Source organism: Amphiura filiformis, chromosome 3, assembly GCF_039555335.1.
Source record: "Amphiura filiformis chromosome 3, Afil_fr2py, whole genome shotgun sequence".
Taxonomy (NCBI): domain Eukaryota; kingdom Metazoa; phylum Echinodermata; class Ophiuroidea; order Amphilepidida; family Amphiuridae; genus Amphiura; species Amphiura filiformis.
The window spans coordinates 63,931,555-63,955,614 of NC_092630.1; the positions used below are offsets into that span (position 1 = coordinate 63,931,555).

The 24,060-nt window shown below is 36.3% G+C and overlaps 1 protein-coding gene across 2 annotated transcripts in view; it reads right to left on the minus strand.

Moving 5' to 3' along the window:
- Positions 1 to 24,060, minus strand: part of LOC140148937 (MICOS complex subunit Mic60-like) — a 29,531-nt gene continuing 5,471 nt past the window's right edge. The window contains exons 2-14 of one of the 2 annotated variants that reach the window (XR_011858540.1): positions 19,573 to 19,697; positions 18,757 to 18,972; positions 18,258 to 18,396; positions 17,609 to 17,756; positions 15,123 to 15,259; positions 10,949 to 11,052; positions 10,168 to 10,306; positions 9,664 to 9,787; positions 7,012 to 7,235; positions 5,206 to 5,434; positions 4,044 to 4,127; positions 2,129 to 3,370; positions 1 to 1,936 (exon numbers count right to left, since the gene is read on the minus strand). Coding sequence is in view for 1 of the 2 variants with exons in the window: in XM_072171048.1 (XP_072027149.1) it covers positions 2,832 to 3,370; positions 4,044 to 4,127; positions 5,206 to 5,434; positions 7,012 to 7,235; positions 9,664 to 9,787; positions 10,168 to 10,306; positions 10,949 to 11,052; positions 15,123 to 15,259; positions 17,609 to 17,756; positions 18,258 to 18,396; positions 18,757 to 18,972; positions 19,573 to 19,697 (2,208 nt within the window). In the remaining variant the exon portion in view is untranslated. Of the gene's footprint in view, positions 3,371 to 4,043; positions 4,128 to 5,205; positions 5,435 to 7,011; positions 7,236 to 9,663; positions 9,788 to 10,167; positions 10,307 to 10,948; positions 11,053 to 15,122; positions 15,260 to 17,608; positions 17,757 to 18,257; positions 18,397 to 18,756; positions 18,973 to 19,572; positions 19,698 to 24,060 lie in introns of both variants that reach the window. The other variant, XM_072171048.1, reaches the window with a different exon arrangement.

A 24,060-nucleotide genomic window follows, 5' to 3' on the forward strand; every position in this document is an offset into this window, starting at 1 on the left:
AATTTATATAATGATATTGTTTTTTATTTCATTCAATCATCAGTCGCCATGCACATACATTATAGTCGCATTCATTCTACCATTAAATGAGAATACCAGGAAAGGTTTACAGCAAAATCAGCTCGGCTAACAAGAGTCATGTTGGTATGCCAATCATGTACAATATCCCATTAAGTATTAGATATTCATTATGGATGGTAATAAAATTATTAACATATGCATCACCTAAAACTAATTTCATATACAGACCTGAAACTTTTCATCTTTTGGCAGATATATACCTATGAATGAAATTTTAAGTATTGGTGAATGGATTCTGGCAACAACTGGCATAATTCACTTGGATTCTCTAAAACCACACATTCATCAAGGAAAATTTTGGACACTGTATTGATTTTCATTGTATTGCTTTTGAGAATCACCCTAAATTCCTTTCAAAGGACAACAGATTTGAAACCCTGTGATTTTACACATTTAGTGCGCCAAGAACATGGATGCCATTAATGCAAGCTATGTACATTAATTTTCCATGAACTCTTTCCAAGGAATTAAACAATAGGGTGTGTTTTTTTATTTTTCAGTCTATTTGATAATTATCATAAAATAAAATACTGAAAGAGAAAACAACAATACCCAAATCATTTGAATGAGTCAACTGCCATGAAAAAGTAAGATTGTAAACAAATATTTTCACTTAAACTCAAGTCTATACCGCCAGGAATGTAGCTAATGGGTGTGATCTAAGGGGAAACCGCACACTCCGGCTAAATCAGGATTTTAAAATAATGAAAATTTATCCTTTTGGGAACCAAATGTATTCTTTGCCCCCTTGGATAGGCAAAATACCTCATACTTCATGACCAATAATATTACAACTTTATTTTCACAATTCTACCCTTTGGCCTGAGTAAATCAGATCATGTCACCTATGTTCTTGCAAAACCATTTTACTGTGACATTTTATTAAAATCTCCAGCAATGGTTCAAAACAAAATATCAATTCTAGGTGCAATATGGGGAGAATTTTTTTAATTGAAGTATGAGTTATATATGAATGAATGAGCCAGGTACTGACCATTTCCACAAAATGGTGGCATGGCAGCTTACAAGCATGTGTTAGCACTCATATTAATTCTAGATAGCTCATGGGTTGATTACCATTTATTATTTCCACTATTTGCCAACACTGCTTGGGCCTGTTTGCGCCTTGGACATACCTAGTATGCGTGTTGCACATGTACAGGGAAGAGAGAGACTGGAATCTTGTATAACAGCTTTAATCAATGCATGATTTAGTCATGTTTTTGCCAAATGATTTCACACACTTCTGGCAAACATACTTTAACAAGGGAACTAATACTTGCATCTATCATTGCATCCCAGCAAACACTGAACGTTTTACAGCAAACGTTTAGATGACAGGTTAATAAAAAGAATATAAAACGTTTTAATAACATAAAGAAACATTTCTGGAAACTTGAAAACTTTCTAACATAAAGTTATTTAAGTGTTGACAAATTATTTTGCAAAACTGTTTGCCAAAAATATTTTTAATAACATTTTGACACTATTGTTGTAGTGTTTTTCCATAACAAACTTTTAAAAATGTTTCATTCAAACATTTTGACCAAAATCACAACATGTTTATAACATTTTTGTGTTTGCTGAGACTTCTCTACGTATACCATTAACCACTCCAACCTTTGAGGGTGAAGTGAAATGATAATAGTATGACCTTTAAGAGCACATGATTCAAATACAAGCTGTTCAAGCTGCCACTTGTGCTATGTGTGTTTTAAACCCTGTGTGATGTAGCACATTTTTTTAAACATGCATAATCACTTTAACAAAATCATGAAGTAAGAGTGACATCAAGCAGCATACCATAAAGATGTATCAACTTGGTCATTTTGGAATAAACTAGTCATAGACTATACTTTGGTTCACCTCAAGTTTGGTAGTGACGTAGGTGCGTCTTTTGCTCGCCGCAGTATCGAATCGCGCGCGTAAAGTTAAACGCGCTGAGTATCCACGCACGTGTACAGGGGCGGCTTGTCGGCACGCTTGCGGCGCAACCGCAAAAAAGCATTGACGTCACTACTGAACTTGAGTTGAACCAAACTATAACAAACTGCACTAACTGGCAAAGTCCAGCATCATCTGTTTACGAGGGTCAATCATTCCATGCAGTGTAAGAGAAGAAAATGCTATGCCCACTCTGTGCCGGTCTATAGCTAGGGCATAATTTTTTCAAAGCTCATTCTTGATATGAATGCCAAGACAAACAAGACAAGGCAAGCAACACAGTGCACAAGTTGTTAGACACAGGATACAGAACGATCAGCTCTCATGAATATTTGAGAATTCTCTTGATGGGCCCCATCGGTTTCTCTTTTATCTATAAAAATCATATACATTTTTTTACTGTTCAGCACGTTGTATACCACAAAATAAAGTAATGTACAGTGCATGTCTGTTCCAAAATAATGCTTCATTACCGCCTTCAAAAAAATAGGAGACATAAAGTGGGAGGGAATAAAATAAGCCCACATTGTCCACTGTATATCAAGCAGTCAATAAAACCTTGCAAATAATTTACTAACAGATTTGAAGACAGCAAATTGCCATATTTACTCTAGTCTTTGTTAAAATGGGAAAGTATTTTGAACAATAAGCTTTGGTTTTACCTAGCTAAAATGTTCCAGTCATAGCTTTTCTCACCCTCATGCACTGTTCGCTCTGTATTTCATAATTGGAAAACATGGCTAAAACTTTTTTACACAAATTTAATGCACTTGAGTGTTCTGTGTAACATCACTACATTACATTATTCATAATATGATACCACCCAACCCTGATGCGGAAGCATGTGCTGACAATGCAGTTGCTGCCTGATTTGTTTCTAATAGCAACTTAGCTTCTTTTATCCAATCTGCGGCAACATGCCTTGGCATTCCTGACAGCTGATTTACATACCTAACTGCCTGCTCAAAATCATTTTGCTCTACATAATAATTTGCATATGACAAAAGCTTACATGTATCCAAATTTGCTACATCGACTTCTTCATCAACTGTAGGGGGTGCCGGATCAGTGAAAAGTAACAATGATTGGAAGTATGAGATGAAATATTGATACAAAGAACCCCCCTCTTCCCCTACCATAGCGACTCTTTGGCACATCCTTCTAACTGATTGCCACCTTTGTCTTAGTGACTCTTCGTTGAATACTCCACGTGTCAGAGCTGTTTCTGGGATAGCACCTGCTACTGCATCAACAAATGGGTTGTTTTCAGTGGCTTCCTTAATTGCTACTACTTCATTGGCTAGTGGTTTAAGCTTGTCCTCCAGTGTACCACCTTCTGCTTTACCTGTGGTTTGCAAATGTAAAGAAAAAAATCCTAACCAATTAGTTTTCTTGATCCTGTATACAAGTTCTCATACCTATTGGTTACAAACTTACAAAACTTACAGAAAACAATTTAAAACTGTTCAACAATCTACACTAAGATAATACTAATAATGTTTTGAAAATTGGTAGAGAATTTGCTAACCAACATTGCCCAAGATGAAAAAGCATTTCTCCGAAAAGAAAAAAAAATGTGTCTGTGTTGAACAAGTTTAAATTCTTTCCTGCTAGTTTTTTTGCTGTTTGACAGACACAAAACAGATAAATTCACCAACTCTTTTCTATATAGTCCATAATGTAAGGTATCTCTGGTAGCAGTCCCATTTTTCCTGATGTGCGGTAGAAAAAAAGATGTGCATGTGTAGGGGGTCTAGTTCATCTACATTTTGTTTAAAACAACATGTAGGGTAGTCTGTATTTACCAGATTTTATCAGATCACATTCAACTCCTTAGCAATGCAATAAGTTTGGAAAACCTTACATGAGTTTTATACTTTTTATGAGTTGGATACATGTTTGATCTGCTGTGTCACATATTATTGAAACAGAATTATGGAGTTCAACATTATATAACAGTGGTCACCTGCTACATTCAATCTCACATTTGTTTTTGATCTTCAAGTAGTTCATCTTACCTCTTGCTATAGTCCTCTTGAATGTCTCGCATGCCAACCACAGTTCATGGGACCTTCTAGCTTGTTTCTCAAGATGAGCATGACCTGCACATATAATTACACAATAAAAACAGTCTAAAATTTGCACCTACTGCCACTTCCTTATCATATCATTTTCTGTATTCTGTTTCATTGTTTTCCAGTTTCTGTAATGTTTGTTTGTTTGTTTCAAGTCTCTAAGCTATAGACCTCTTTTTTTTTTGAACAAGTTCATTAGGAATGTAGATTTCAACTGTAGATTTTGTTCATTTTGAACAATTCCTAAGAAAAAACTAAGTTTTTAACTCACGTTTTAGTGACGTTTCACCACTACACTAGTGGCTTCATCAGACTGGCAACTCATCACATCTGACTGTTTCCTTTTATGGGTAACAGGAGTTCATGATCGTGAAGCTGATAAGACTACCAGGTGGCTCAAGGAAGCCATTTTGATCCGCAGAAAAGGACATGACACTCTAAACAAGGACGAGGGGGCCTACGCACTCAACAACATCTTTGACCAACTCATCACGCCCTCTACGGGCGTCTCCTGTTACCCATAAAAGGAAACAGTCAGATGTGATGAGTTGCCAGTCTGATGAAGCCACTAGTGTAGTGGTGAAACGTCACTAAAACGTGAGTTAAAAACTTAGTTTTTTCTTAGGAATTGTTCAAAATGAACAAAATCTACAAAGCTATAGACCTGTTTCCGTATATCCCAAAAAGGGTTATATGGCAGTATGCAGTCTCCTCCTTGTGCACAGGATTAAATATGTGATGACTGCCCAATAGTAACATAGACATTCAAATGGGTATAATGCAAATGCTGCCAGTGGAAGTGACCCCTTGTAAAATGCATGATAGAATATATAAAAAGGGTCTATTTTATGAATTTTATACAAAGCCCATGCCTTACACTAATCCGTAAGCATTACAATAGAGACCATACATTTTAAGTACTGTCAATGACCTACTTCAATAGCCCATTTATTTCATTTTTTCCTTTCCTGTTGCTAATTGGTAGATTGCATGAATCCCACAGCACAAGATGATATCAATGATATATTCATTTCATATCAAATATTTAACATCACTCTTCAATTCACACTAAACCCTACCAAAATTAAAATGATGCAAAACTTACCTTCAATAGCGGCTTCTATTCCTCTCAATTTGCCCAAAGATTCCACCATCTTCTCTCTATATCTGTCTACTTCTTCCTCCCTCACCTGTGCCTCATGTTTCAGTATTTCCTCTTCAAACTCTTTGGTTTGAATACGTAGCACCTCCTGGAGATGGTCACTGTGGGCAGCTGCTTGGCGCCTTAACTGAACTCTCATTTCCTCCTCATATTCTCGTCTAATATCTTTCATCTGGAAATATCAAGAGAGATGATAGAATATATTTTATTTTATTTCAATCTGACAGGCACTCTTTAAAGACTAATTATTTTTAGAAATGAACTTCATGTTACATGTTATTGTACAATTTGAATCAATACCCATATTTTCACATCCTGAATGTGAGCATAATAACAGAATCACATAAATGTAATACTACATATAACAACTGCCTTTCTAGACACAACAGGCAAATTAAACCATTGGCTAGCAGTCAAGCACCTCCTGTTTTCCACACAACTAATGAAGTGGAGGCAAATAAAAACAAGTCAAGTATTCATGTCCAATGTCGTATCTCAACTTTTGAGTAACTCTCTCTCCATTTATAAGAAGAATTCTAATAAACTGTTTTTCTACTACTAATACATCTATAAAGATGGCTACACTCATAAAGCAAAAAAAAAAATGTTTGGTTGCCCTCAGCAACCGGCCAAAAAAATTTGAAATCTTGGGTTGGGTTTTTTCAATCACTTTTTTAGAAGAAACCTTAAATTTGGACAGTATCAAAGACATTTTATTTATTAAATGCATATTTGATTAAAAACAATTTAAATTCAGTCCAAAAATGCATATTTTTATACCATAAAATGATCAAGCATTTGTCATTACATTTGGAAAAGCCCATGACAAAAAAGGTCAACCTATCGTCCCTCCAAATTTTTGTCTTGGAAGGGCAACCAAACAATTTATTTTGGGGGGCCTAATTACACAAAATGAAAGATTTGCAGAACAGGTTAAGAGATCAAATGGCACAATATAAAATCAATAGATTACACAGGAGCCATTTCATAGGAATTTCACTTTAAAACTTGGGAGCATGCAGACAGTGCAGAGAACTTCTACTCTTGCAGCCCACAAAATGACAAATGCTGAAAACAAGAATACACCTAATTTAATTAGCAGGTTATGGTAAAAACATCTTTAGAAACAGGGACAGCTGCTATTTGTTGCATAAACATATCAAAAACTGCAAATGTGAAGAAATTGGTACAAACCATCTGCTGTGGTACAACATTTAGTGTAGATAAGGCAAGAAGAGAAATAAAATATTGAGAGCATTATTGAATTAGATTTTTTGAATTAGGCCATTTGACAGGACGGTTTCTACAAGTAAGTCAAGTTAGTTGCCTCATGTAGTCATGTCTTGCTTATATTTGTTCCACCTCTCTTGTTGACATAACGTAGGGTACAACTGAATTGACTCGCAAGAATATGAAACTGACAAGGTACAGAAAATAATTGCCTGATGAGAGTATCTTAGCTGAAGGGCATGAGACATCATGATGGTTCTACCTGTCCTGGATGCTTCTAGGAGCAATGCAACCTGTTCCAGGTAAGACTTGTATTTGTGCCAATCATATCAGAATAAACGACAACAGCAAGAAGAGTACTGATTGACAAGAAGCATAATAAGATGCCGAGTGAAATGCAACATAAAAGATTTAAAAAATATTTTCGTATGAAAATCAGATCAGGGAAGTTAGGCTGTAAAACAAAGTTTGTTGTGTTTAATCAGTCAGCAATGCTTGCACCCTAATGTTAAGAATTACCTTCTTCTGATGTTCAAAAGCCAGATCACCTGCTTGTTTGTCCAATTCCCTGTTAATTTCTGCATCTGTAATAGCTTCATCTTCCAGCCGTTGTATGTCCAAAGCCGCAGCAAACCTCTTCTGTTCCATGGCTTGCTGTTCAGCAAGTTGCCTCTGTAACTGCTCTATACGACGATGGGCATGGGCAATGAGAGAGTTGAGTTCATCCTCTGACAGTTTCTTACCTAGAGTAGATTGAAATCATAGAAATGAAGAGCTTTAATATTATAATAATAATTACATACGCAGCACCTTGCAAAGACCAGTATTCATATTGATCTTATAGAATTTGTTGTTTACATTTTGTAACTTTTATTTAATTTCTAAGTTAATTATGTAAACATAACTTGTAGGTGTACTTAGTTGCTAGCAGTTTACATATAGTTTTACCATTCGCTATGTGGTAAAAGTTGAATATTCCAACCCAACTGAGTTTAATTAAGCTTTGCATCAAATGCATGTGTACTAATAACACAAATTGTGAATGATATGTTGAAAACTAAGAATATAATGAGGGTCTTAATTGAATACCTGAGTGGAAGAAGGGTCCAACTCCATTTTTTTACGAAAATGAGTTAGACCCAGCATTTTATTGCAAGCAGACTGTTTTTCCTTGTGTGTGAAAGATGAGCCAAAATCCACTCTTGAAATAGTCTTCCACTTAGACTTAAATCATGGTTTTCATGGAAGAAAGGCCCATCTCCATGGTTGGGTTAAAGAGGAATTTTGTTCATCCATGAATTCTGCTTTTCACTACAATAAACTTTCTTGCTAACATACTACATGCTTCTATTTGTGCAATTAATGGATAATTACCAAATTTCTGTAGCTATTTATAACACATCTGCTTACGGAATTGGCACTATCTTGCAGTATATTAGTGGAAGAAGGGCCCAACTCCAGCTCGTATTAAGACCTGTACCGTTACCATGGAAACATCATATATAATTTTGAATGTATGTAATATTGTATGTTTATGTATTAAAGGTCCCCTGAAGGTGAAAACATTCTGTCTATAAAACTTTTCCAAATATTAAGTTTTTTCTTAATATCTCGAAAACAGTTTTGATGGAGTTGGGCCCTTCTTCCACTCAGGTATTCAATTGTTTCTAAAAAAAGCATCATAATAACTTTGCTGTAAGACAGTGTGGAAGCCATTGTAGAGTCTGAACATAAATGGTTTCTGAACTCCAAAAATGTTTTCAATAAAATCTTGGCTTCTCTTGTGAATGAAGTTAAAGTTTCAAAGTATGTTTACTCTATTCTGAGAGACCATGCTGCTGTTGAGGTTTAAAATAAATGGACTGATTCTCTGCTCATCTTGGATGAAGTGGTTTGGAATCATATTTAGAATGCTAACTTCAAATGCACCATTGAATCACAGTTGATGTCATTTTATTTTGAACTTTTTCACAGGGCAATCTCCACTAACCAGTTTCTTCATAAAATTGCTAAAGCTGATTCTACCAATTGCTATTTTTGTAACAAATTTACTTATTTTGTAAAAAAAAACCACTTATTTTGTGACTGTGAAAAAGTTTCCCCCTTGTGAGATAATTTGTGACACGATCAAGGGAAATGAGTCGGATGTCACTAATATTGATTTTGAGATATTGATATAGGAAGTGTTAAAATTCTTTTGTTTTATATTGTTTTCAGCGATTGATAAATTTACGTAACTTCACAACGAAAAGTCGTATCAACATGGGGTTTTCAGTTTCTGAAAGCTCTAAATGTCCTCTTTAGAAACATTGGTAAAACTCATTTTTGACCAGGGCTGACATGTGACTCATTCCTCTTGATCATGTCACATTTAGGTTTTTTAACTAATAATGTTTCACAGGAATAATTTACGTTTTCAAACTAAACATGATGGCTGTGTGAATTATCTATTTCTGTGCCCGAAATTTCATATTCACAGATGCACATTCTAGCAAACTAACCTTAAAGCAATGGACCCTTGATCTAGAAGCCTCATGATTTTTTTCTTTTTTTAAGTTAAAATAACATGGCTGTCTTGGCACCATCAACACTGTGGGTATGATTGATGAATATTTGGGTGACTAGTGTGAGTGCATGTTTGACTGTCTTTTGTTCAGTGTTTTGTATTGTAGATTAGGTTTGCTTCTCAAAAAAAAATGTGATTACTTAGTAGGCTAATGAAGTCCTGTACTCTTCTGTATTGATAATAATGTAATGAAACTTCGTGCTTATTAGATAATTGTCTTCATACATTCTATTGTACATGAGCACAGATGAGCTGGTATCTTTTAAGTGTTGGGTTTGGTGGACAAACCTAACAACAGGGAATAAAACTGGGGGGAAACATATATGTGGTGTGATCAAGCAAAATCAGTCTGAAGTTGGGCATATTTAATTTTCAGTTTTCTATATGATTGCATCAATCATTTGTAAAGCTACATTTTGCAGAAAATGCCCATTGAAATGACATTTAGTTCAAAAGATATGAACAGTTGAAGTGGTTCCAAAACAATAGGCAACAAAAGCAATTATTTCCTTTGTTTGGCTATATTTGAAGATCAATATTTCCTGATATTTTGCTTGATCACATCACATATGACTATCATCATTTCATAACCATGTATCCCTTACCTCGCCTGCCTAGTTTGACATCTGGCACAATGCTCTCTAATTCTTTCTTAAACTTCTCTTTGCCCTCCTCAATCAGTGTGTGGTATTCTTTTAATATTCTTGCTTCAATCTGGGCTTTAACAACCTAAAATATAAGACAGATAGCATTAACTGAGTATGCAGAAAATCTTAAAAACACAACATTACAAGTTGACCTCAAATGACGTTTGACCTCAGTAAATGACCTTGAACACCACCAATAGATGAGGGTTCCCATAGTGCAGCTATGACATAAGTTTGGTTACAATAGGATTTGAACTGTTCATGTGAGACCAAAACACCTTACATAATTGTTGAAGGACAAACTGACTGACTAACTGACTGACACACAACTTGACCTAAAAATGCTCTAAATAAAAGAAAAATATTGCGAAAAAGGCACATCTAAGACACACCCTTTTAAAATAAGCAAATATAATTGGTTATTAAACATATATACATCAGGAAATCAAGCAAAGTTCTTACTTCTGATGTTTGTTGCTGTAAGTCATAGGTAAGCATTTTCAGAGTTTCTTCTGCACCTATAATTGCCGGGCTAAGCTGTCCCTTGACCTTGCTCTTCTTACTCTCTCCTATAACAGATTTTAACTTTTGTAGCTCCTCTCTGTAAACAAGAGTATAAATTTATATATATAATTTCATAATATTAATGACAATGAGCTAAATTAAATCTGTATAATCTCAGCACATTTACAAATGTGATGCGATCAAGCAAAATCAGTCGGAACTCGGAGATATTAAATTTTCAGTTTCTTACAGGATAGTAAAAAACATTTACAAAGCTGCATTTTCCAGAAAACCCCATTGAAATTGAACAACCAGTTCCAAAGATATGCGCAATTAAAGAGTTTCCAAAACAAGAGGAAACAAAAGGAAATATTTCCTTTGTTTGGCTGTATCTCAAAATCAATATTTCTGAGTTCCGACTGATTTTGCTTGAATGCATCACAAATGTTGTTGATTCATTTAAAATTAGATGAAATTTATTTATTGTCACCTTCGTTTCAATTAAATGTATCGCTGTTAACATAGTATCTGATTATAGACATACAGACACTAAGAATTTCATTTGATATCATGCAAACAGCTGCTACCTGAATGATCACACCTTGGAAATGACAAAAAATGTGTCACAAATAAGTACCAAGTACAAATTACCCTGATGTCATTACCAAATTGACAACCTTTGTCATTTTCAATCTCATGCTAATTTTCTAAACCTTATTGATACAATCAGTTAACTTACTGTGCAGATATTGAGTTTTTCTCTGCATCATTGAGAGCAGCAAGTTTGGTCTCTGCTGCAGTCACCACTTCCTTCCACTGCTTCTCCTTCTCCTCTGTTTCTTTCTGAAGAAGCAAATTTATTTTGTTATATGTAGTATTTCCTGTATAATAATTCTGTAACAACCTGTGCTTTAAACAACATTTGAATGAGCAAGTACACCATTATATATAAAAACAATTACATGACATGTATCTACCCCTAGCCTTGAAATAGGAACAACCACCTGTGCAAAGTCACCATTGCAATTGAAAAAATAGGCGGTTCTCGAACCACGCGATCCCCCTGGCTGGGCGGTCAGTAAACTTGTACCTCAGATCATAGACATACCACCTAGACCTATGACTGCCCATCCCTAACCGTGGCAGTAGGTGAAGCCACGTATCCAAGGTGATTTTGGTCGGGTGGTCGGACGCGGAGAATTAAGCGTTCATGTCTGGAGAGAAAGACGCAATCGTTTGCGTGATTGTTGCGCCATTATCGCTCGCGTCAAATGCAACATGTTCCATAGACGCGAACATATCTGCTTGCTTGCGTCCGGGTATGCGTCCTTTTCAAAGTCGTTGCTAAGCAGTGTCGGCTTCACTACGCGAACCAAAGTCACTGGTCTAGGTACTAGTTTGTCTGGGCCTCAGATGACCCCTGGTGACCCCGAAATGACCTTCCAAAAATTTGGCTCTAAATGTAGACTGTACCCACCAAGTTTCATGCCCATACGACAGTTTTTACTAATTTGACCTCTGATGACCCCTGGTGACCTCGAAATGAGCTTCCAAAAATTTGGCTCTAAATGTAGACTGTACCCACCAAGTTTCATGCTCATACGACAGTTTTTACTAATTTGACCTCTGATGACCCCTGGTGACCTCGAAATGAGCTTCCAAAAATTTGGCTCTAAATGTAGACTGTACCCACCAAGTTTCATGCCCATACGACAGTTTTTACTAATTTGACCTCTGATGACCCCTGGTGACCTCGAAATGAGCTTCCAAAAATTTGGCTCTAAATGTAGACTGTACCCACCAAGTTTCATGCCCATACGACAGTTTTTACTAATTTGACCTCTGATGACCCCTGGTGACCTCGAAATGAGCTTCCAAAAATGTGGCTCTAAATATAGACTGTACCCACCCAAGTTTCATGCCCATACGACAGTTTTTACTAATTTGACCTCTGATGACCCCTGGTGACCTCGAAATGAGCTTCCAAAAATTTGCCTTTTAATGTTGACTGTACCCACCAAGTTTCATGCCCATACGACAGTTTTTACTAATTTGACCTCAGATGACCCCTGGTGACCCCGAAATGACCTTCCAAAAATTTGGCTCTAAATGTTGACTGTACCCACCAAGTTTCATGCCCATCCAACAATTTTTACTAAATTGACCTCAGATGACCCCTGGTGACCTCGAAATGACCTTCCAAAAATTTGGCTTTAAATGTTGACTGTACCCACGAAGTTCCATGCCCATACGACAGTTTTTGCTAATTTGACCTCAGATGACCCCTGGATGACCTCAGTGCCCGGGGGGGCCACTCAAATATGAGAGTGTAATGCATGCGTGACCAAATTTTTTGAACACCCCTAAACAAGTTTTCCTCTGTGAGCAAAATTACCCCTAAGCAAGTTTTTAGCGCTTTCCCCAAAAATTTGACCCCTAAACAAGTTTTTGTCTAATTTTGACCCCTAAACAAGTTTTTGTCTAAATTTGACCCACTTTACAAGTTTTGATGGATTTTGACAACTTGAACAATTTTTTGTAGGCCTACTAACTTGTCAGTTCTTGTTATTGAACACTAAAAAGTCTACCCCTCCCTATTATAGGCATGCCCTACCCCCCTCCGGTATCACTTATTTAGGTCTAGCCTACATATAAATAATGACACGATGAATTCAGAGTGTACCATGAGGCCTTCAGATTCGCAGATTGTTACATGAATCTGATTGGATTCTCGTAAAGTAGTTTTGTGAGAATATAAAATACCAATATACAGCGTAATTTAGCCAGTCCAGAGGCAACGTTAAGCAGTATTCGTATTTGGTTCCGAATTCGGCACCTAAAGTATCGTGTCCCGGTATCGTGTCCCCTTTTCATGCTTCTACCGCAAATATAATTTCCTAAAGTAATCCAGAGAAGGGGAAACTCAAAAATCTACCAGCAGGTGTAGTAAATAATGTGAGGAATCTATAAAAGTCTTGAAAATCTTTTTGAAATCGGGTTTGAAATACATGATATTTTCGTCCCCCCATCTGTCCACTGAACTATATACCCATCATAATTCATATGACGTCATTAATTAATATGCACGTTTTTTTATCTGAACAGTATTTTTACATAGAAGTACAAGGCCATGGTAAATCACATGTAATACGTCATGAAATATATTTGCATAATAGAGTGACACTCTAGGTTTGGAGTATGCTGTAAACATTTCTATCTGAACGGGAATTCCGCACTGGAATAAACTTTTTTCGAATCGTAGTTTCAGCAGATTAAAATGGTACCCTAAATGCGTTACAAACGATTTAAAAAATACCCCTTTTCATGAAAATCACCGTTTTTACCCCTATAACGCGTCACGCGCGTAACGTGCTCAACCAAGAAAAAACACCCCTTTTCACGCGTTTTTTCGGTCACGCATGCTTACATCATTATATTTGAGTGGCCCCCCCGGGCCTCAGTGACCTTCACCCACTAACCAATACAAACCGATTCTGTCTCGGGTCTAGTCTACTGTAGTAGACCAGTTTAATTTATCATTCCCTAAATTAATCTCTCTGACCTGACCATGGAAAACTCATCATTCCTGTTCTGATTCAACAGCTCAGATATCCACGAGAAAACTGGTCTACTGTATTTCGAATATAAAATGAACTATGCACTCTATAGTGGGTATGATGTTACCTCATTAAAAATGCAGTCTTGGCTGTTTATGCACATATCCTGTGGTTTTGTTTTTTTATAAATTAAGCTGTTTGAATAGCAGTCCGGCGCGTATTATTTGCACAAGGTCCAATGTATACGCTTGACGTCGCGCACATATACGCGATGGTTAAGCTGTCAAAGGAAATCTGAATGACACAGATAGAGCTACCCCACGTGGGTTGGGTTCAGTGAACACAGTGGGTTGGGCTAATGCATAAACATGTATGCTTGCCTATCTGTTATTGGTTAAGATTTACCACCCACATTGATTTTTACTTCATTAACATTCATCTCAGATTTGAGATGAAAGAGGTTGAGTCTATGTGTTAAGATATGGTGGGTCACACAGGTCATATCCAACTACCGCAGTCCTTTTTTCTCTGGGCAGGGCAGTCACTGGAGATGTGATGTGTTTCGTCATAGATTTTAAATGGTTTCATGCATGGAAACGTATGGATTGTTTATCAAAAAAAAAAAAAAAAAAAAAAAGGAATGCAGCGCAGTCTATCTCGGGTCAAGATGCACCCACCCACCAAGTTTGAGGAATGTGCGATCCCTAGTCTCTGAGAAAATAGGCGAAAACCAAAACCTAACCAAAATGGAACACACACACACACACACACACCCCGTCTGTGTTTGCCTCCAAACGTGGACATTGTGTTCTGCTATCTAACCGAGGACGTGTGTATGATTGTCTTCATCGCCTAACCGTGGACTAACATGGCGGATTTTTTGTGTGTATAATACGAAACGGAATTTTAGCCATCACCCTGCGGACGGTAGTTTTTACACGTGTGGTCCTCGGTTTCAGGCAAATAGCGTTTACAGCATCTAGCATGCATTTGAGGTCTTTTGCAGCAGTTTGAGACCGAGGACAGTCCTCGGTTGGAAGTAGGTCCACAGTTTAGGGTGAAAAATCTTGTGTGTGTCCTCGTTTGTCGGCAAACACGTACGCATACAGAAGGATTACACTATCGCAATATCCCCCTCATGGCTAAAGCCACAATATCCCCCTCATGGCTAAAGCCAGGGGGATAAAAATTACATAATACAGTCTCAGTGCCTTCAGTTTGAGGCCTGATCTGCTCACATAATAGTCACACACACGTTTATAATCCCCATTTCAAGAGGCATCATTTACTTCATATACATTTTATTGTATGCTTTGAAAACTGCAACATCAGAAAAGAGCAAGTTATTAAACTTACAGTGTCATCATCTAGCGCTATTTTAAGTTTCTCTGTATGCACACTTGTAGCATCTACAGCTCTCTTTTGTGATTCTATGGCTGCTTGCGTCAGGCTTGCACTGGAATCTGTGATGTTGCTCAAGATGGCTTCATAGGCTGAACAAAATACCCAAGAATTCATTATTATTACACATATTCTTGATTCAAGTTTCAAAGAAGTGTTGAAATTTGTCATATGCTCATCTTTCTTTAACAATCTCAAGTCAAATTAAGGGCTGGGGAATGAACGTTTGGACAGTATTTATTGTGGGACATTAGAACACATCAGACATATCGATTGCATTCTGAATACGAAGAATGTCATTCTGATATCAAATAATTTTGATTTTTGAAATTGCAATTTAATACACATTTTATGGCAAATCATTAAAATTGATATTTTTGATATTTAACAGTACTTGAAGTAAACTTTATATATCTGATGATTTATACTTGAAGTGTATGTAGGTGGGATGAAAAGCCGACGATCAATTGAAAATTTTGACCTTTCAGTATTGAAGATATGGATTTTTTTCCCAAAACACCAAAAAAAATTAGGTCTTTTTGGGAAAAAATCCATATCTTCAATATGAAAGGTCAAAATTTTCAATTGACCGTCGGCTTTTCCTCCCTGCTACATACACTTTAAGAATATGTCATTAGATTTATATAATTTACTTGAGGACTGTTATATATCAAAAATTTGAAAAATATCAAATTTTTATAATTTGTCATTAAATTTGTATTATTGTGATTTTCAAAAATGAAAATTATTTGATATCAGAAAGACATGCTTCAGATTCAGAATGCAATTCGATAGGTCTGAGGTGCTCTCATGTCCCACAAAAAATACTGTAAAACGCAATAAATGCTCATTTTAGATCCCTTAAGGTTAAATGCAATTGATTTTCAAGGCTTGATTCCAGAGGGGCGGAAGTTAATAATGGAAACAGCCATGCAGAAAAGAATGAACTCACGCGTATAATAGTTTATCAATCTGAACTAGAACACGGACAAACCGCGGCTCGTGAGTCATCCTATATGTTGCAGGGATAGGGAAGGGGCGACCATGATAGGACCATATGGGCTGATATGGGCGGGGGGTGATTGTGGGCAGCCGTTTTCGGCAATTTTCCTTTGGATTTTCTAAATTTTCAATTTTTAAAATTATCCTGGATGATATCTGTCGTGAAATAAATCAATGCTTCTATAGGCTATAATAGCCCTAGTATGCCTATTTATACCCTGATTATGCAATATATAGGCCTACAACAATAACTACAACAACAGTAACAAAACCAACAACAAATATTTTGTTAATCTAATTTGTAAAAATATATTCATAGGCCGCGCCTAGACTAGTATAGCCTAAAAATTCCTGAATATAATGAAAAAAAAACGGGCAAAAACAATCAATCGCTGCAGTCAGAAAGAAAGAAACGAACAAGAAAAAAGAAAAAAGTGAGAGAAAAATAAAATAAAACAGATGGAATGGACCACATAGGGACTCGAACACGTACCAAAGTTTTCCAGCTCAAAACTATAGTATTATATAGTCCAACGTGAGCCCGAACCAGCGCGCTAACCGATTGAGCTACTGAGTGATCTGTGAAATCGATTGATCTCAAACTGACTATTATGGAATAGTGCATACCAGGCTCTTATGATAAACCGCTGTAAACCGCTGTAAATGTCGGAGGTATCGATGGTGAAAAACCTCGATTTTTGCAAAAGTAGCTTAAATTTGGAGTGAAATTCAAATGGGAAAGGAATCGACATACTTTTGAGCAATAATGTAGGCAGTTAGAAATCAAAATTAATGTTCCACAATCCAGATATCGATAATGTAACATAACAGTGTTTTGTGGTACAAGATTCTCGAAAAATTTTCCCAAAAACAGGCTAATAAAATTTAATCGGTACTGTTTTTGGTTCTTCCCCATGGCAACATTATTTCTTTGGTCGATTTGTAGTTCAATACAAAAAAGGAGAAAATAATCACTCGGCGTAGTTTTATACGGAGCGAATATTTGAAAAAAACTGCATGGAACGTGTTTTTGATCTTGTGAACACGGTGCGTAAAAATGATTTAAACGAAGGATTTTCAAACGGATTCTAAAAATTTGTATAAAGACACAAAAATAATGTTAAGATACGTCCATGCACCAACATTTGACTCACTGCGATATTTGATTGCTGAGAAAACGCGGTTTTAAAGAACAACTTTATACGTCTTTTATACGTTTTTTATACGTTTCTTCGTGTAACCTTAAGTGTACTCAAAATTTATGGCCATTAGAAAAAAGTTTTATAGAGTTTTTTCTTCAGTTTAAAACATTTCGAATTTCAGCATCATTTTTACTTACTTACAAAAGTTATCTCTTCGTAATAATTTTGAAATAAAGTTTATTTGACTAACTGTTTAATACTTAAAAGCATAAAAATTGTTTCCATGTAACCTCTTACCTGCAGCATTGGCCTTTTCCTCCTCCTCCTGTTTGGCAAGTTTTTGCTGCATCTCTTTAGCCCTTTTCTCTTCTTTCTCTTTCTTCCATAGAAGCTCTTTCTTTGATGCTTCATCTTTCTTTGTGACACTCACTTTTACTGCTGGTGCCTGCATTAAAATAAGCATAATACCACTAAAATGGTAAATGGGATTCTCAGAATATTGTAACATTTACAATGGGCAAGAATATTTAAGCGAAAAAAGAAAAATATGCAATAAAAGTTCACTAATTTTGCTACATCGTATCTCATTTGTGATTGCGTAGATGTTTTCCAGTAAACGAGGACACACACCCATTTTTCACATTTAAACCATGGACCTCTCTGCAAAGGGGACCGTCCTCAGTTCAATAAGGTCTGCTTCAAGGAGGTCTGCAAATGACTGCAATTTGCAAAATACGTCCTCTATCATATATGAAGATATAACGTCCGCAGTTGCTAGGTAAAAATACACAAACAAAATGGCAGAAAACATCCTTGGTACATCGACTGAGTACGGATTCAGTCGGCTGCGTTTGCATATTAACGTGGGGTGTGTGGGTTTGTATGTGTGGGGGGTGCAAACAAGTTTGAATCATCTTCATGTTAAATTACAGATACCAGTGCTTACCTCCCCTGTTGGAGTTTGTTCATGTGCTGAGAGACCTGGCAGACTTCCAATATCCTCATCAGATTCTTGCTCATGTGTAGTAGATGGTTTTAATGCTCGGTTCTTCTCCAGCTGACTCTTAAATTCAGCAAGTGGTCCCCTGTAAAACCAACAGTAGTGTTAATAATCACACTCAATGTTGATATAACAAAATGCCCATCTCTGATTCTGATTCTAAATCTTCCAGACTAGCCATTGGGTCTAACTTCTTTGTTTTCTTTTCAATGTAATTTTATTTTGCTTTTTGATGTATTTTAGCCAAATTTGTAAAATAACTAAAAAAATAAAATCTTGAATCTTGAATCCATTCAAGCCTTTTCAGTGTTGACATTCTTCTTTATTTCAACAAAACATTTGGTTGAAGCCTTCTTGAACTCCAAAAAACGGTTCTCACATAAATGGAGTCCTTTATTAGTCTATTTCCCTGTGCTCTGATAAAGCAGCTATGGCATATACTTACGAAGGTTGTTTGGTTCCTAATGTCAGTTGATCACCGTCTTTTGACTCTGCCGTTTCATTCAATAAATATGGCATGATAGGGACCAACACAGGCCAGTTACTTTCCACCTGTTTACGGAACTCTGGATTAGTTTTAGCATAGGCCACAGTACCAGCAGCTAACCCCCCTGCCAGTAGCACACCAGCACCAAGGACTTTTAATACTCCACCACCTGATCTGTAAAGAAAATTGTTCATGAAATTAGTGTACCAATACAAATTTAAATAAATTATCAATCACAATATCTCATTAATAATTACTGTATTGAACATTTAATACACAAATGAACAAACATAATCAAATTGAACAAATTATCGAAAAAATCATGGTTTTATATTCATCAAAGTGCATTTAAACAAATGTTTTAAGAACTTAAAATCACTAGCAAGGTTTGCATGTTCTTCATTTTTATACATTTTGTTGTATCATGTCACCTCACTTTGTATTTTGCATTGTTGTTTTTTACATTTGACTGCGAAACAGGCATCTACAAAGTTTCTCTAAGCACCCACGATCCATCTAGCTAGTGAAGGAATGACACCTGGTTGTAAATCGTTGGTGGTATCCCCCAACAGCTTCTGTATCCACATGTACATGTATGTAAGATAGATTGTCACCCTGGTCTCCTTTTGCCATGTGATGGAACATAAAGAATATATCTTCTACAGGGCTCCTCCACTAGCATCCTCAGCATGCTCAGGATGTGTCCAAGTGTTGAATAGCCTGATTTTGGACTATTTATACATGTAAAATAAAGAGTAAATTAAAAAATCTTACTTCTTTGGTGGCACTGGTGGAGGCTGTGATGGCTGAGCTTCTGGCTTGGCTCCACCTTCTGGTTTGGTACAATATCTGCAGCATCGTTGTTGGATTCCCCGTCCTTGTACTCTTATACTGGCAGACTGAAATCAACCAATAATCATAATTATAATGAGAGATAGATTTCTCAATAAACACTGCTGGATGGATACAAAGTTGGGCCACAATTAAGCAGTTCTGACACTAAGGCACAAATCATATACCAGTAATGCAGTGACAGTGCGGTAGCATGTGCACAGATTTTATCTGATGCAACTGAAGCATTAAAATATAGCGAGGATGAGCAGATTTTGGGCTGCTTTTACTGGGACAATTGTGCTTATTGTACTTATACAATTTCAGATTATTTTAGCCTAAAATGAAGGTGAAATTTGGCTTTTAAAGGGCTAGTGCGCATGAAGTGCTCAAAATTACGTAATTGTACCAATACCCTATTTTGGTCCAAAACATGTTTCTTGGGCTAAAAAGAAGAGCTTCTGTGCAGGGAGTTTGATTTGACCTATCTTCTTGAAATATATCAAAATATATTTATAAATAAAATGACTTTTGAATTTGGATTTTACCCAAAAATTAGTGATTAAAAAATAGAATCCAAATATTTTTGGATACATTGAAAAATGAACCTAAAATCATGTTTAGTTTTGATACATGCATCCATGTCTATACTTACATGTATTTACTTATTTAGATCAACTTGTAAATAATATGTAAACTGGGCTCAAAAAGCAACTTATGATTTTTCACAAGGTAATATCTTAAAACCCTATCGATAAAAATGAACCAAAATTGCACATGGGATTACTTCAATACTCTACTCTAAACACTGGTCAGTAACCAAGCAGTTGTCCAATAATTATTTAATTGAGACTAATTCAACACTTTTTGATGATATCTTCAGAAATACACTGATTTGGAACTCCTAATTTCAATATGTTAATGAGAAAAATAGAATCTCTCATTATTAAAGGAAGGTGACCTGATATTTGGAAAATCAAATTCTTTAAAACTCACGTACAGCATATATTTCTCCATAAATATACCGACTTGGAAAACCTAATTTCAATATGTTTAGAATGACAAAAATATGAGCTCTCACCTGATACCAAAATCTGCATTTTGATGGGGTAAAGTGGGGGATGAGGCTGTCAAACAGGTTACAGTCCACTATTTTTGAGGAGCGCGATCGCACAGGCGCTCCTACTGCGCACCTCAAAGCATAGTCGGGAGCGTAAATAACAGCGCTCCTTATTTGGAATTACGATCATTTCAAACAAAATATCAAAAATAAATATACTGAATCACATCAATCACTCTATTGAAACAAAATGCTAAAGTTTGTTTGGTTTATATAATAAGACTAATAACACTATGTATTGATATAGAATGGCACGACCGACGTGGCTATAACCCTGCCTATAACAAAATGTATATTTTGTACAATTGTACAGCTATTGTTTCTACCATATGACGTATAAAAGTTACCTGTTTCTGTTTATATCAAAGTGTCCGCAAAAAACTGGTCATCGCAAGCATCTTTGATGCAGAAAACCAAGAATATTCACGCAGGGACAGGCCGAAAACCTTACCTCGATCGTAAAATCCAGCCGATGCATGTCATTTCATAAGTCATTAAATTCATTGTGTAAATGTCTGTGATTGTTCTTGCACCTGCGAAAGCAGTTGTCAAGCTGAATTTATACTCGATCGCTGGATCACCACATGAATTCGCCTCTCGAAAACCTCTACGAGGTTGTTAAGCATCGAGCACGCTGACTGGCTTAGCAATTGTCAAAGTAGTTTTGTAAACCAATCAGGTTAGACGTACTTTACTGGCGGGGTCACATAAATTAATACCGTAAAAGGCCGTAGCGTTCATTGATTGGCTTACGATTGCAATGAATGGTTTTTGCAACCAATCACAAAACGGGTTATATGGCGCCCGTCGGAAATTTTGCACACGTCCATGACGTCATGCCCCAGTGCCATGAGACTTCGCTTTTCTGCAAAAGCGAGCGAGTGGTATAAAGGGCAATTCAACACCAAAGTGGACATGAGAAAAAAATTGAAAAATGCTTAGAACTTTGAAATTACACATGCTACAATGACACATTTGGTATCAGATGAAAGAGTTCAATGTGCTCTGTCATTTGAGCTATCTTACAGATAATTTAAAATATGTTTACAATGAAATTTCTTCAAAAAACCTTACAGATGTTGTTACAGGTTTTTTGTACAAAATAGCTCAATGAGAGTTGAAAGTTTTACATACTGTGGTGTTTTTCATGATTTTTGTATTTCTTATGTATTTTATTATCCCCTAAAATTTAGTAAACCTTTTGTCCTTCCGTTACTGTCCTTCCGTTACCATGGCTAATCCACTTAAGGCATTGTAATTATATTACCGAAACACATAAATTCAAATGAAAAGTGATATTAAGTAGCTAACACTCAAAGGATTACATTCCCACCTTGAAAACAATGTTGCCTTACAAAATTCACATAATTTATGCGAAAGAAATTTAGGTAAAAAATCCATGTCCGTTTTACTGTCCTTCCGTTACCGAGCTCATTAATATTCATATTTCATACACGAAAGGTATTTCTGTGAAAAAAAGATGTGGAATTTGAAGCAGTATTAGTTACAATGAAATGGTAACATTTGTTTGATATTTTTAATAAAGGTAGGTGTTTTTGATTCCCAAGTTTGAAATGTCGTTTTAGAGTGCAAATGTCCTTCCGTTACCGTGGAATTGCCCTAAAGTCAGTTTCACACCTGTGATTTATGAAGCGCATCCACAGCGCATTTGACAGTTCTTTGTGAAATTTGCGATTTTCAGCAACAGGATTCCATGAAATTGACGATTATGTAAGTTATTCTGCAGGATCGGTAATAATTAATAATATTATTTTGTGAGTAGTGCAAGTTGAAGTTAGTGAGTTTGTGGTTTTGTATGTTATGTGCAAGAGTGTTTTCAGGAAGCGTAAATTGGCAGGCCGTCATGCTAAATTGTCCACCTTATAATTTAGTTATATGTTAGTTTGCCGATTACATAGCTCCAGACTGGATATAGTGATCTGATTGGGGGGGCATAGCTGTTTTTCTGCAATTTTAACTTTTTATAAAATTTCAGATCGATTGAGGGGGCACGTGCCCCAGCCAGGCTATGACGCTATGCCACTGGTGTTCTTTTTGCATGAATGTTTACTTTGAAAGGGACAACATGTTTTATTATTTACGCAAGTTTACTTTAAGGGGGTACTACACCCCTGCCCAATTTTGCGCCTATTTTTGCATTTTTCTCAAAAATTAAAAGCGCATTGGTGACAAGTAAAATATGGATATGATAGGAGGCAAGGACTACAACTATTGCACTGGAAATTTTATTTCAGCACAGACAGCAGTTGTGGAGTTACAGCCAAAAATGAGGGAAAACCAATATTTGATCAATAAATCAATAACTACTTGCCTTGAGTTGCTGAATTTTCAGTACAGTAGTTGTGGTCCTTGCCCTTATAATATACATTGTACATATCTTACTTGTCACCAATGCGCTATAATTTTTGAGAAAAATGCAAAAATAGGCACAAAATTGGCCATGGGTGTAGTACCCCCTTAAGTTTTAAAGAATTTGATTTTCCTTTTCCAAATATATCAGGTTACCTTCCTTTAGCCTAGCTTTATTAATGACCGGAAACGCAAGCACTATTTTGTACGGAAAGTGTGATGTCATTGTCAATGACAATGGAAAGACTTGGGAGTTGGAATTTTAAGCTTACCCGGCCCAGCAGCAGCACACACACATGCAATGCATGCATTGCATGATTGGCAATCATACATGATCATTACATGCATTACAATCCATGAATCAATGATACATACTACTAATAAGGGGTGGTGCAATAATTATGTGTACCCCCGGGGTGGTGAATTCTCAAAATGGTATGCCAAAAATCTTTGCCCCCCCTTTCGACGTGCCAAAAACCTTTGCCCCCCTTTTGGCGTGCCAAAAATCTTTGCCCCCCCTTACACATGCAAGATTTTGGGGAACCTGAATTTAAAACCTTAAATTGTCTCAAGGAAATTTTGCATATTTTCACGTGTTCTTAATGTTTCCTACGCCTTTTTAGGGTGTAATATAGAAACGGTGCACAGTGTCAACACCCTGTATTATAAATATTTTTTCCATACAGCTCAATACTCCGTTGAAATCAATACGGTATTCTATTATTGACACAGATAAAGAAAGTTTACATATGCATTGTGTTATAGGGCTTGCACCTGGAACTTAACTGAATGGGCTAAACGTGTTCCTTTATACCTAGAGTAGAATTGTAATTCTCAAAATTAAATATATCAAAATTTTTACATTGGATTTCAAAATCTTTACATAAAAAATGCAGTAAAAGATATGGGTGTTTATATAAATATGGAGGCCAGTAGTAAAA